The sequence below is a fragment of the Camellia sinensis genome, chromosome 8, assembly GCF_055761805.1.
Source record: "Camellia sinensis isolate YWXY chromosome 8, ASM5576180v1, whole genome shotgun sequence".
Taxonomy (NCBI): Eukaryota; Viridiplantae; Streptophyta; class Magnoliopsida; order Ericales; family Theaceae; genus Camellia; species Camellia sinensis.
The window spans coordinates 189,481,850-189,495,462 of NC_138968.1; the positions used below are offsets into that span (position 1 = coordinate 189,481,850).

At 30.6% G+C, this 13,613-nt stretch overlaps 1 protein-coding gene across 1 annotated transcript; it reads left to right on the forward strand.

The window, feature by feature from the left end:
* Nucleotides 1-969: 969 nt before the first annotated feature.
* Nucleotides 970-5,042, forward strand: LOC114266900 (GDSL esterase/lipase At5g55050). The gene is made up of 5 exons (XM_028207856.2): nt 970-1,504; nt 2,212-2,345; nt 3,246-3,485; nt 4,009-4,258; nt 4,526-5,042. Exons 1-5 carry the CDS (start codon nt 1,252-1,254, stop codon nt 4,882-4,884), a joined length of 1,236 nt encoding a protein of 411 aa, XP_028063657.1. The 5' UTR covers nt 970-1,251; the 3' UTR covers nt 4,885-5,042.
* Nucleotides 5,043-13,613: the final 8,571 nt, after the last annotated feature.

A 13,613-nucleotide genomic window follows, 5' to 3' on the forward strand; every position in this document is an offset into this window, starting at 1 on the left:
TCTTTTGAATAACAAGTCAGATAACGGACTGAAAAGGAGCTAATTCCATAAAAAAAGTATAGCATGCTAAAAGATGTGAATAAAGCTGTTATACATATCAATTAATATACTAATTAATGCATTAAGAAATTATGTGACATATTGAAAAGATATTTGCTAAAGAATACAAATAAAGTTGTGATACATATCATTTAGTATACTAATTAATAAGAAATGATGTGACATATTAAAAAAATATTTACTAAAAGATATGAATAAAGTTATTATACATATCAATTAATATACTAATTATTATCCTTAAAAAATGATGTGAGATATTCAAAAAAAAAAAAAAAATGTCTCCTACTCTCATTCTTCTCCCCAATCAAAGGAAGACATCTCCACCACGATCTTCCCACAATAAAAGTTACTGATATGTCAATCCCTCATTTATCTGCATTTGGATATATCATTGTAACTTACTCCTCATATTTAGGGGCAAATGTAACATAACAGACGTGGAAGAGAGCAGTTGGCGGGAAATCAAACTCTTGGCAATGAATCTCAGTCGTTCTATCATTTGCAAAAACAATCTCAGCCATGCTAATTAGGATTGGTCTGACATAAACTTTAAAAAAAATAAAAAGTAAAATAATTATTATGAGATATTTGAAAAAAAACTTGTGAGAGAAGTCTATAAATTTTAAATTATTATTTTGAAAACTTGTGTGAAAAACTATAAGACAAAATTATTATTTTGTCTTTTGCATTTAACAGTCAAAAAGTCAAAAGTCAAAAAATCAACAAGAATAGAATAGTCATTTCAATTTTACTATAATATTTTATTTCATATCTTTTCGAAAAAAATTAAAAAATTATTCTAAACATATATTTTTTTCTCTACTTTTTTAATAAAAAAATAAAAAAATATATTTATTTAAAATATTTGAAACACAAACTAAATATGTCTCTAATTAAAAAAACAGTCTTATCTTATTATATAGATATAAATGTCTTATCTTAATATATAGATGAGATAAGACGTAAATGTAGGTAGATATATTGATGATCAAAGTAGTATTGAAAAGATTAACCGACATCACAATCACCTGGGTTTGAGACCACAAAACCACACACTCTGGTTGTGGGCACACACCCTCCTCCTCCTCCTCCTCCTCCTCCATATTCTCTTTCTTTCTCGCCCCTTTAAAAACCCATCCACTGACTCATATTCCAAACTTGTAGAGAGAGAGAGAGAGAGTACTTCCTCAAATGGGACTCAAAGTTTCAACAATGACTTTCTTGTTCCTCTTCTTTCTCTTATTAATATTGGGATTCAATTTCTCGGAAGCTCAGAAAGTACCGGGCATGTACGTGTTCGGAGACTCCTTAGTAGATGTCGGAAACAATAACCACCTCAAACTCTCCCTCAACAAAGCTGATTTTCCTCATAACGGCATCGACTTTCCCGGAAAAATACCCACCGGAAGGTTCAGTAACGGCCACAACTTTGCAGACCTTCTAGGTGCACCCTCTCTACAACATCACTTTCATCGTTTATTACTTTACAAAAACAAAACCCAATTTACAAATCCAAATTGCTTTTCTTCTTTTCATCATGCTGCTTTTTTTTTTTTTGGTCATTACGCTACCTCTTGCTTCGGCTTTTAAAGTGATTTTGTAAGTAATTAAGTCAAAAATAATAATAAAAATAAAATTTGTTTTTTTTTAATTATATAAACTAATCATAGAGAAAATATTAATAATCCACTCAATTTTATCATTAAAAAAAATAAATTTTTTGAACAACAATTTTTTTGTTAAATAGTTTAAGAACTTAATTAAAAATAAATAAAATTTAATAGCCAATTTTTTTTTTTTTTTTTTTTTAAAGGCTATTACTACTTGGCAAATATATAATTTCTTGTCAATTTGATTGGGAAAAAGAGTAATTATACTATTAGCTTATATAATTTGACTGCAGTTTTATTTTAATCTCTATTGTTTCAAATTGAGCAATATGAATTCTTACCCTTTAAGTTTAGATTTAATTTGATTTTATTGTTCAAGTTGAAAGTTAAATTTAACAATTTGGGGGACATTTATCAGGATCTTGACATGTACCCAGAGAAAAAAAAATAAAAATTTTGGGCATGACTAAATTAAAACTTGAATATTGTTAAATGTGTGCCACCTTTGATATTTTGGTTGTGTTTTGGGACTGTTTGGCAGCTGAGAAAGTGGGTATAGTGACTCCTCCCCCGTATCTCTCACTTGTATCTAACAAGCCTAGTAATACTGCCTTTCCAATCACCGGCGTTAGCTTTGCCTCCGGAGGTTCTGGAATCTTTAATAGCACTGATTTTGTAAGTACTTTATTTTATTATTTAATACTTTATGTGTAGACTTATTCAATCAAAAAAAAAAAGAAAAGAAAAGAAAAGAAAAGAAGATACTGGATTAAAAGAAAAATAATATGTATTCTATAATCTATGATAAAAGAAAAATAAATTAAAAAGAGACGAGAAATCAGCGTATTTTTTTCTTATTAGGACTTTTTAAATAAAAAACAAAATTGATTGAAACTTTTTTTATTTGTAGAACATTCTAGTCGTGAGGAACCTAGAAATAAAAAATATATATTAAATTTGAATTTTTTTTTGTAATAAAATGAAAATAAGCGAACTTTTGAGGCAAATTTGCCTAGTTTTTGTCTTATTAAGAATTTTTTTAAATTTGATTAAGGGTAAATTACAAACACTCCCTAAAGTTTACTTAAATTACAAATTATCTCCTCTAGTTTTGGAAATTACATTATGCTCTCTAAGATTTTTAATTTCATAACAAATAGGTCATTTTATTGATAAATCATCAAGTTAATTAATAGTTTTAATAATATTAAAATTTTATTTCAATTAATAATTCAGATAATTTTATTATTTTTCAATTAATTCTGTTAAATAAAAAATTCTAACAGGGAGGTGTTTGTAATTTTTCAAATTACAGAGGTAATTTGTATTTTAAGCAAATTCTGATTAATTAAAAATATGAAAAAAAAACAAATTTTCTAGGGAACAAAAATATTAAATAGCCACCAGAAATAGTCCAACTAACTATCTCATGAAGGGAACAAAAACTTTATGTATCAATCAAGTGGTCCCAGTTTCTTCTAAGCCCAACCGACAAGGCCTGCTCAAGGTTATTGGGTTGGGCTTTTTTACTCACATACTGTGGTGTTTTGAATTTATTTATTATTTTATTTTCAGGAACGATCGATTCCATTATCCAAACAAGTTGAGTACTACTCAACTATTGTGTATGAAGATCTAGTACACCAACTTGGATCATCTGGGGCCCAACTACATCTATCAAAATCACTCTTCACCCTTGTCGTCGGAAGCAATGAGTTGCTGGGCTACTTCAGTTCCGGGTCGGACCTCCCTACAAAAAGCACTCCACAGCAGTATGTTGATTTAATGGTTCTCACTCTCAAACAAGTGTTGAAGGTAAATCAATCATTCAAAAGTTTGATATATGTTTTTATTATTATTTTTATTTATTTTTTTATTATCAGCGAAGTGAATTGTTAATTAAAAGAGTTAAAATACACCTTTGGTCCCAAAATATGGGATCAGTTCTAACTTTTTAATTGTTCCAATTTTTTGATCTCTAAAAATGTGTATTTATTTGATCCTAAAACTTGAGGCCGGAACTAATGGCATAATTAGCAATGGAGATGTCCAAAATGCCCATGTTTGTTGAGAAAAATATCTAAAATATCTTTAATGCGGTTATGAAAAATGTTAGAGATCATGAAAATTATTCGAAAATAATATGGATGGTGTAGATTTAAAGTTGGTGGAACGGAGGTCACACCTAAAATTATTGTGATCTTTAGATGCTTTTTTTCAGAGTATTTTCCTATGTAATTTTCCTGAGTCTGTAGGACTTAGTTTTATAAACTTTCAAAATTCATTGAATTTGTGGTTCACTGTGTCTTCTTTTGCTGATTAAATTAACATTTTGCAGAGCATGCATAATTTTGGTGCACGTAAATATGTGATTGCTGGGATTGGAGCAGTGGGTTGTTGTCCCTCACAGAGGAATCAGAACAAAACTGAAGAATGCAATGAGGAAGCAAACTACTGGACTGTCAAGTACAATGAAGGCCTCAAATCAATGTTGCAGGGACTCAAATCAGAGCTCAAGGACATAGACTACTCCTTTCTGGACATCTATGGTGTCTTCGTTCGCCTCATTCAGACACCCTCCACCTTCGGTACTTCAATTCTTGTTTCAATCTTTAACCAACCGTGTCCATCCTTTTCAAAATCATAATTATCGTCTATTTTATTGCAAACAAATATCATAGTAGAATCCATGGGTTTAGATTATGTCAGTTTTTTTTTTTTTCGACACGGGATCCTCTATTTCCACAATTCACGTGCTCCTGTTCCAATACATTTTCATTAGTATGAGATTCTTTTAGATTTTCATCTCGTCACGCGTCTTAGGTTAAACCACATAATCTTTGTTTCTATTTCAGGATTTAATGAGGTTAAATCAGCATGTTGTGGGTTGGGAAACCTAAGAGCCCAAGTTCCATGCCTACCGATTTCAAGCTACTGCTCCAACAGAAGTGATCATATCTTCTGGGATCTGTATCATCCTACTGAAGCAGCTACTCGTATTTTCGTTGACACGATTTTTCATAGTTCTCAACAATATACAGTCCCCATGAATGTTGACCAGCTAATTGCTATAGGGGGACAAGAAGGGTCGATCGCCCCCGTTACGATCAATGATGGACCTCTAGGAGGGCAAGCAGGGGCGATGGCCCCCTCTATGATATCAAAAACCTTTGCTATTATACTAGTGTTAATTATAATTATCTCTAAATGGTAGAAGTTTTTCCCTTTTAAGTATTTTTTTTTTTTAAATTTTAAATGGTTATCCTCTCTTGATTTTTTTTTTTAAATTGAAGTGTTTGATCCTCCATATCTATAAAATATTGGATCAATGTATAAACAATAGATAAAATATAATAAAATTAATATTTTTTTTATAACTACTATTGATAACAAATCTTATTTCCGGATAATAAAACAAGATATTAATTAGTTATTTGATCATGTTTATTGATGGAAACATTGTGCAAGATTTTAAAGTTGAATTTATCATACATTCTTTTAATAACATGTAAGAGCGTTAAGTACGATTCAAAATATCTCACTTTAGTAAATAGAAAGTTTTATGTTGCTATCTTTTTCAATATGGATAAAAAAAAAAAATTATTTATATATGTTTTTATCATATTGGACGAATTATATTAATAGTCTTTATAATTTAAAACTTGTATCACTTTAATCCTTAACTTTTCAATTGTGGCATATTTGACTTTAAATTTTGAATCTTGTTCCAATTAAGGACAATTAAAGACATCATTGCTCAATTTCAAGGGTAAAGTCATCAATTTGATAAAATATAAATTAATTTGACATAAATAAATGTTAAAAAAATATTTTTGAATTTTTTAAAATTATTTCTACCCATAAAAGATAAAATTATGTAAAATTGATAAATCTTATACGCATTTATTTAGTCATTTGTTTTACGAAATTAATTTTTATTAAGTAATTGGATGATAATCATATAATAAGTGGTTGATAGGTTTTTAATGTGTAATCGATATATTTAATATATGAAATATTTTTGGTTTTGGATTGTGTTGATTTAATGGATTGATTTAATAATGATATTAAAGTTGTCATCATATTTGACTTTTGGAAAAATAAAAACTAATTTAATGAAAATAAAAGCAACCGCTCATTACATGATCATCATCCAAACACATAATAAAAATTAATTGGTAAATAAATAAAAGTGTAAAAGATTTATCAATTTTATATAATTTTATCTTGGGTGGATAGAAATAATTTTTAAAAATTGAAAAATATTTTTTGACATTTATTCTTGTCAAATTAGTATATATTTTATCAAATTGACAATTTTGCCCTTAAAATTGAGCAATGATATCTTCAATTATTCTTATTTGGAACAAGATTCAAAATTCATGATTAAATGTGTCACAATTGAAAAGTCAGGGATCAAAATAACACAAATCTCAAACTATAGAAATCGTTAGTGTAATTTGCCCTATCTTATTTTTGCTTTGGTTACACTGACGCTTGCTGAAATTTCTGTTTAATATAGATCCTCCTCTTACCTTTGAAAAATTATAAGGTTTATAATCTCATTACAAATTACTCTCTGAATTGCGGATGTGATACTTTAAAATTTTCTAAATGACCATCTTGCCCTTTTTCCTACTATTTTTTTTCTTCCTATCATCATGATTACATTCTACCACTTTCCATTATTAAATTCTACTGGAATATATTCTTATTGTTTAATGATATACAAACATAAGTTTTATATAGAATTTTCAAATGGTCAATTGTCACTTTAAAACAAAATACTCATAATCATAATTTATATTTACAACAATATCATTATCACAATATTTTTATGATATTTTTCGTATAAATTTTTATATATGAATATAATTTTTCATTTTTATTTTCACCATTTTATCTAGATTAGATCAATTTAATCTAAATATATTTAAAAATATAAACTTTATACAAAAAAACTTTTAAAAAATCATTGAATACAACAAAATAAAAGAATGTATTGAATTTTTGTATTTTTTATTTATTTGGTGAATTTAAAAAATATATAAAATATTATACTTCTTAGGTATATCTAGATTAGGTGTATCTAAATTTTTTTTAAAAAAATGTTTAAAATATTAAAAAAATTAGTAAAAATAAAGAAACACGCAAAATAAAAAATAAAAAAACACAATTGTTTGTGTGAGTTAAACCAAAAAAAATGATTGTTATTTCTTTTGAAATAGCATGAACAAAATACTTGTATTATTTTACTATTTTATATATATAAAGGTTAAGGGCAAATATGTCATGTTAATCTGACAGATGAATAAGTGTAATTTTTCAATTGTGAGGACAGAATCTATATTAAACAGAAATATCAAGGAGTGTCAGTATAATTTACCCTTTTATTTTTTATATATCGATAAAAAATTGATATTACAATTCATACTTTTTATTTAAAATTTTTGTTAATATATATATTTTCACCCCTACGTGAAAATTCTTAATCCGTCTCTAGTCATTGGTACCCTTAGACATTCAAAGAAATAGAAATTCATTGAATGGTTAGGATATTTAAAAGTTGTTTGGGATGACCTAAATAAATATATTTTTTATTTTTTTACAAAAAGATATACAAAAAAGTAGAAAGGTGATGTGATGATAAAAAGATAAAAGGATAGATTATTTTTAGATTACCAAACTTGACCTTAAAATGGGGATATGGATATGGATTTGCATATGCAAAAAGTTCAAGTGCTTTTAGTTATTAATTACTTATTAAATATGTAAAAAAAAAAATTTATATGAAGGGAGCACGAATATTATGTTTACTTTTGTATGTAATGTTAGCCTGTAAATTATGAAACTTTATTAGCAATCACGAAATTAAAAATTGTGGTTGCAAAAACCACCTTAAAAAAACATATTTAGCCAACAAGTTTCATGTGATTTAATAAATAAATTATAAAAGTTTTGTCTGATTCAAAAGGCTTTTCTTTTAAAAAAGCCTTTTTTAAAATGAAAAAGTTTCTTTTTAAAAAGTTTTTTATTAAAAAAGTATAAACTTTTTTTTTTTTTAAATCAAAAGAAACTTTTATAAGACATACTTTTTATCATAAAATTATATGAAAATCTTGAAAGACAAAATAAATTTATAATTTAATAGCTAAGTAAAGACCAATAATTTTAAAAAAGAGAATCCCATTATTATCTTTACAAAGAAGCTCTACTTTGGCGCATTTGTAAAAGCAGCTCTACAGACGGATGCTATATATATTAAGAAAAATGATATACAAGTCTATTTTTCATACTCACTTTCTAGATTCAGTAACATATTAAGAAGATGATTGATTAATAATTATAAAATATATAATTATTAACTAATCATTTTTTTAACGCATCTTTGAGTCTATAAAGTAGATATAACTTTTAAACTTAAATATTATTTACATTCACGTAAATTGTGATATAAAATAGTAATAAAAAATTAACAAAAATGCTTCGCCCCTCTAATTCAACACCACTAAACAGACCACTAATGACATGACGGCCAGCGTGGACAGATTGTTGCAACTCGCGCTTTTCTCTCTCTTGAAAATTGATTTCAAGTTTGAAATTCATTTTCATTTTCAAACTCTCTCTCTCTCTCTCTCTATTCACTCATTCCTTCTCCTCTCTCTTTCTCAATGAGCTCTCCAACGAGCGCAACTCTCTAACCCCGATGACGAGGGAATCTCTCACCGACGGAGCCTCTCTCAATCCTCATTCACGACGATCGGCGAATTGTTTTTTGTCGCTACTCACGACGAAGGCGATCGAGCCTCCCTCAGTCCTCAGTCTTCCCGTCAGACTCGCTTCTCTCGACTCCGTGTCTTTTCTGGACAGATCTGTCTTCTCGACAGGTCATCTCTCTCTCTCTATATATATATATATATATATATAAATGCGATGATTTGTTGAGATTTTTGTGACTTTGATTTTGATTTGATCTATTTAGGAGGATATGGATTTTGATTTAGATTTTGATTTTCCCGTATTTTACATTGGATTAGCTGTAGTGGTGGACACTGTGACTGATGATACTAGGGTTTATGAGGGTATTGAAATTCTGTGTTGAAAAATTTGTTTGAATGGATTAGCTGTTGCAGTTTGATCTAAATTGGGTTTATGAGGGTGCTGAAATTTGTGCTGAAAAATCTATAGTTGTTGTATTAGCTGAAATTTGTACTGAAAAATCTATTTTAATGGATTAGCTGTTGTAGTTTAATCCAAATTTCACCGTAAGTTCTATTATTTCAATTTAGACAATGTTAACTATCAGGCTGTGACAGATAATGCCCTATAAATTGCTAAGTAATTGAGGATAAATGTATATAATTTCTTTTGTAAACATTTTAAATTTTTACAATTAGGAAAAGAATAAAGGAAGATGAAGATACATCGCTATTTTTTTACAAGTTGAATTCAAACATCAAATTTGGTAAATGCATATTGTATTTTTCCTATTTTATGTTCTATTTATAACATATAAAAAAAAGGGGCTTACAAAATGAAGTTTGTGGTTGGCAGACTTGGACTCACATACTTGTTAGCTCTTTGGTCATATGCTAGTCTATCACAGAGGCTAGCTCACAATTGTATTTTGTTATATAAAAGCACTCAACAAAATAGTTTTGTAAAAGATTTTTTAAAAAACTGTCATTAAGTTTTTTTAATGTATTATTTTTTTAAGCTTTCAATAAAATTTACCAAATGGTAACCATTATGCGTTTTATATAGTAATCGAATGCAATTTGAATGAAGTTTATGCTTGTGATTCACATTCTATGGTTTGAAAGGCATTGTCTAATGCAAGTATTTTACTCAGCAAAACAGGACTGCCTCTTTGCAAGAAGCAGAGAAACACATATAAATACACCAACTGTATACATTCTGTGTTGGCTGTGCTTTTGTATATACGATAGAGATTTATGTTGAGCTACAACCTAAGCAGGACTTCAAGTAAATTCTAACTTTTGAATTTACTTCCTTCAAGTAATAACTTTATTTGGGAATTTCATTTTTAGTATCATTTATTTTTGACACATTTCTAAGAATTATGGTATCAAAGAGAACATTTAGCTTTAGAGATTTATGGTGTCAAAAGTTCTATCAGGCATATCATATATATACATTTAACTGTTTCCATTCACTACTAATAGAACTTTGACAAACCAATATGGCTTGTATGATCATTCTGCATTTCATATATCTCAACAACCTCTAAAAATCCAATTCCTTATCTACATGGTCATTGAAGATGAAACATATTTCATTTAAAATATATGCACTGTATATTTTTGAAAAGAATGAAGATGGAATCTGTTATATGTTTGTATGTTTGAAGAATGGTTGAACATAGGTTGTTATATGTTTGTCTGTTTGAAGAATGATTGAACACAGGTTGTTATTTGTTTGTCTATTTGAAGAATGATTGAACACAGGTTGTTATTTGTTTGTCTGGTTGAAGGATGATTGAACACAAGTTGTTATTGACAAATTGTTAACACTTTATTTTGAAGACAGATTTTTCAGCACATATTTTGAAGACAGATTTCTGGACACAAGTTTTGAACATAGATTCTGAACAGATATTTTCAACATAGGTTTTGAAGACAAATTTTTGGACATAGGTTTTTCAACGTAGTTTTTGAACATAGATTTTTGGACACAGGTTTTTCAACAAAGTTTTTGAACACAGATTTTTGGACACTAGTTTTTCAACACAGTTTTTGAAGATAGATTTTTGGACACAATTTCTAAAGACAGATTTCTGGACATAGCTTTTTGAACACAGATTTTGTAACACGAATTTCTAAACACATATTTTGAACACAGATTTTTTAACGTAGTTTTTTCAACATAGTTTTTTAATATAGATTTTTGCACACAGGTTTTGAAACACAGATTTTTATGACAGATGTTTGGACATAGGTTTTTCAAGACAGATTTTGAGACACACACCACTCTAGCTCCAAGTCCGATGCTGCAACATAAAACATTCCCAAAGAAGACCAATCCATCCAAATTTGCATAGAGCTAGACAACAAATACAACAACAAAGCACATCAAATTTCTATAAATCTCATAAATTATGATCCATGAAGTAAAAAGAAAGATACATTAAATTACTTCCACCACAAAATAAACTCCAAGTTAAGTCACAAAAAATGCATTAAAATTACAAGTTTACAACTAACGAAAACGGGACTTATTTCGGTCCATTTGTACATTGAAGTCAATAAAAGAAGATGGTATGGCTCCATAAATTTGATTCGTAGCACTCATGGATTGTTGAGTTCTCATCGTGTCAATAACTCCTAGTGTGCCTCCAATACATTCCGATGGGGTTGGAGATGTGTCGATTCTATAAATCTGGGTTGGAGTAGTCATCAAAATTTGTCTTCTCATAATGTCCATACTTCCTGATGTGCCTCCAATCGCATTTACCATTTCTCTCTATTCAATTAAAATGACATGAAAAAAATAGTTTCATATACATTATTGACAAATAAAACAAACTGATCGATGTAAATTCATATTATGTACACGTACCAACACTATCACGACCCCAAACCGCCCCTAGTAGTTTGGTGCCGTGATGGCCAGTAATCCGAGATTACCGAAGGCCGACTTATGAAATTCACACACAATCAGAGTACAATTATATGGGGCTAACAAGTACGAAAGCGATTTATACAAACAGATTAATCCATAAGAGTTGTGCATAGGTCAAATGAGATAGCAATCATCTGCAGATGGGTTACAACTCAATTACAAACGAAACAAAGTACCAATTACATCTTTCATATTAACAAAAGGGCTTCACAAGCCGATATGAACAAAATACATGAAATACAACTAGAAGCAAAATCTTCAGAATTACAGACATCCTCACTGCCAACATAACATGTATACAAAACACGCATCTTGATCAAAAGGCTTCTCAAGCCAACGTATGCAACATGCAAGTATTACAAATCGAGAAGCATAATTTTCAAGACTGCCGACGTAATTACAAGTTAAGCCGACATAATCAAAATCCAAAATAAGCTCCAGAATCACATCTTGGCATCACCGCCTTCTTGTTCATCACCTACATATATATAGAGAGGGTGAGCTTGGATACTCAGTGAATGGTATAAATAATAAAGGGGTTTGCATGAATCATAGCCGAAATCCTTTCAGAACAATACAAGACAAAACTTTATATAAAGCAAGGAATGGACCTCGTCTATCTAACAGATCTTCAAAGCTTCAAGGGACACTTACTAGCATCACATATTACAAATAATAACATTCCAGTAAACGTATCCACGCGGTAAACTGTCCGTGGCAAACAAGACAAAGCAAGAGAGGCATCTCAAACAAGGGTGCTACAAAAGTTTAGAGTCCTCTAGCACAAGGGACTTTCAAGGCAAGATGTGCTGCGAAAGTTTAGAGTCCTCCAGCATGAGGGACCTATGTTACAAAGGCCCGTAGCCCTTTAACACTAGAGTACAAATCAAGGGTGCTGTGAAAGTTTAGAGTCCTCCAGCACAAGGGACTTTCAAGACAAGATGTGCTGCGAAAGTTTAGAGTCCTCCAGCACGAGGGACTTTCAAGGCAAGATGTGCTGCGAAAGTTTAGAGTCCTCCAGCACGAGGGACTTTCAAACGAGAAGGTCATTCAAGCAAGTATAATACGAGATATAAAACCAAGGACAATCATTCATGCTTAACAAATACTTTCAAGACAAAGCAAAGCAAGGTCTTTATCAAAACGTATAACATAGCTTTATCAAAAATACCACTCACCTAGTTCTTCAAACGTCGGGGTCAAGGCAAGTCCAAGTTCTCAAAACTCGAATCTAACGGCTCAAGCTCTAACGATCAAGCTTGGAAGTCACCCTCTCTAGCTCAAACTTCTCCTTCTTCTTCTTAACTTCTCTCTCTAAAAAAGGCAAGATTGATACAAAAAGATATGTTCCTCACGACAATCACTGACTTAATCCCTCTGCCGGGACACGTGGTATCGGCTGATAGGCTCTAACCAAAAAGGTGACTGACACGACAAGACAAGACCAAGACAAAGTGTACTCAACAAGCTAGGCGGCAAGAACACACCGGCAAGTAACGACATCGGCTAACAACAGGACTCCGGCAACAAGGGGCAAGGACATCGGCTTGGAAGGACAACACTTGACTAAACTGTGCCACACCTTGGCCTAGATGTCCCACACCTCGGTCTAGGTCATACCATTCCAGGAACAAAATCACTCATGCAAGGATTAAGGATCTAGAACGTCTACAAATTAACATCTCGGCCCAGATAATGCACGTCTCGGCCTAGGCGACGCGCACCTCGGCCTAGATGGTGACATCTCGGCCAATATGCCAGGGTAAAGAGGGATATCAACCAACGAGGTTCCAAGATAGTTCTAAGTGACAAAGGTTTCGAAGGTGTCTAGGCTTAAGATGACCTTGGCAACACACCAGACAAGAACAAAGCGTGCAAGCAATCATTCAAGCAAAACAAGACAAGATTTGCAAATGCACATATTAACACAAGATCATCCACAATGTATGCAAGTATGACTAAGTCAAAATGAAGGTTGTTACAAACACATACATACTATTTTGCATGCCAATCATATAAGGATAAAGCTCTCTACGTGCACTAGGTTGAAGTTGAGATTGACCTTGCGCTCCAAGCACCTTAGCACCCTATATTAACCAAGATGAATGAGTAGAGATAAATGATGAGTTTAATACAGAGAAATGATACAATATTGAAAAATAAATAGAGAATACCATAATTTACCTTTGAGTTATGTTTTGTTTTGCTTGCTTTCAACCTATTGAATATTTGATTTACTTTGGTGACCTTTCGTTTCGTAACTAGACAACCTTTTCGGCGAGCAACCAAAGGACTAAGCAA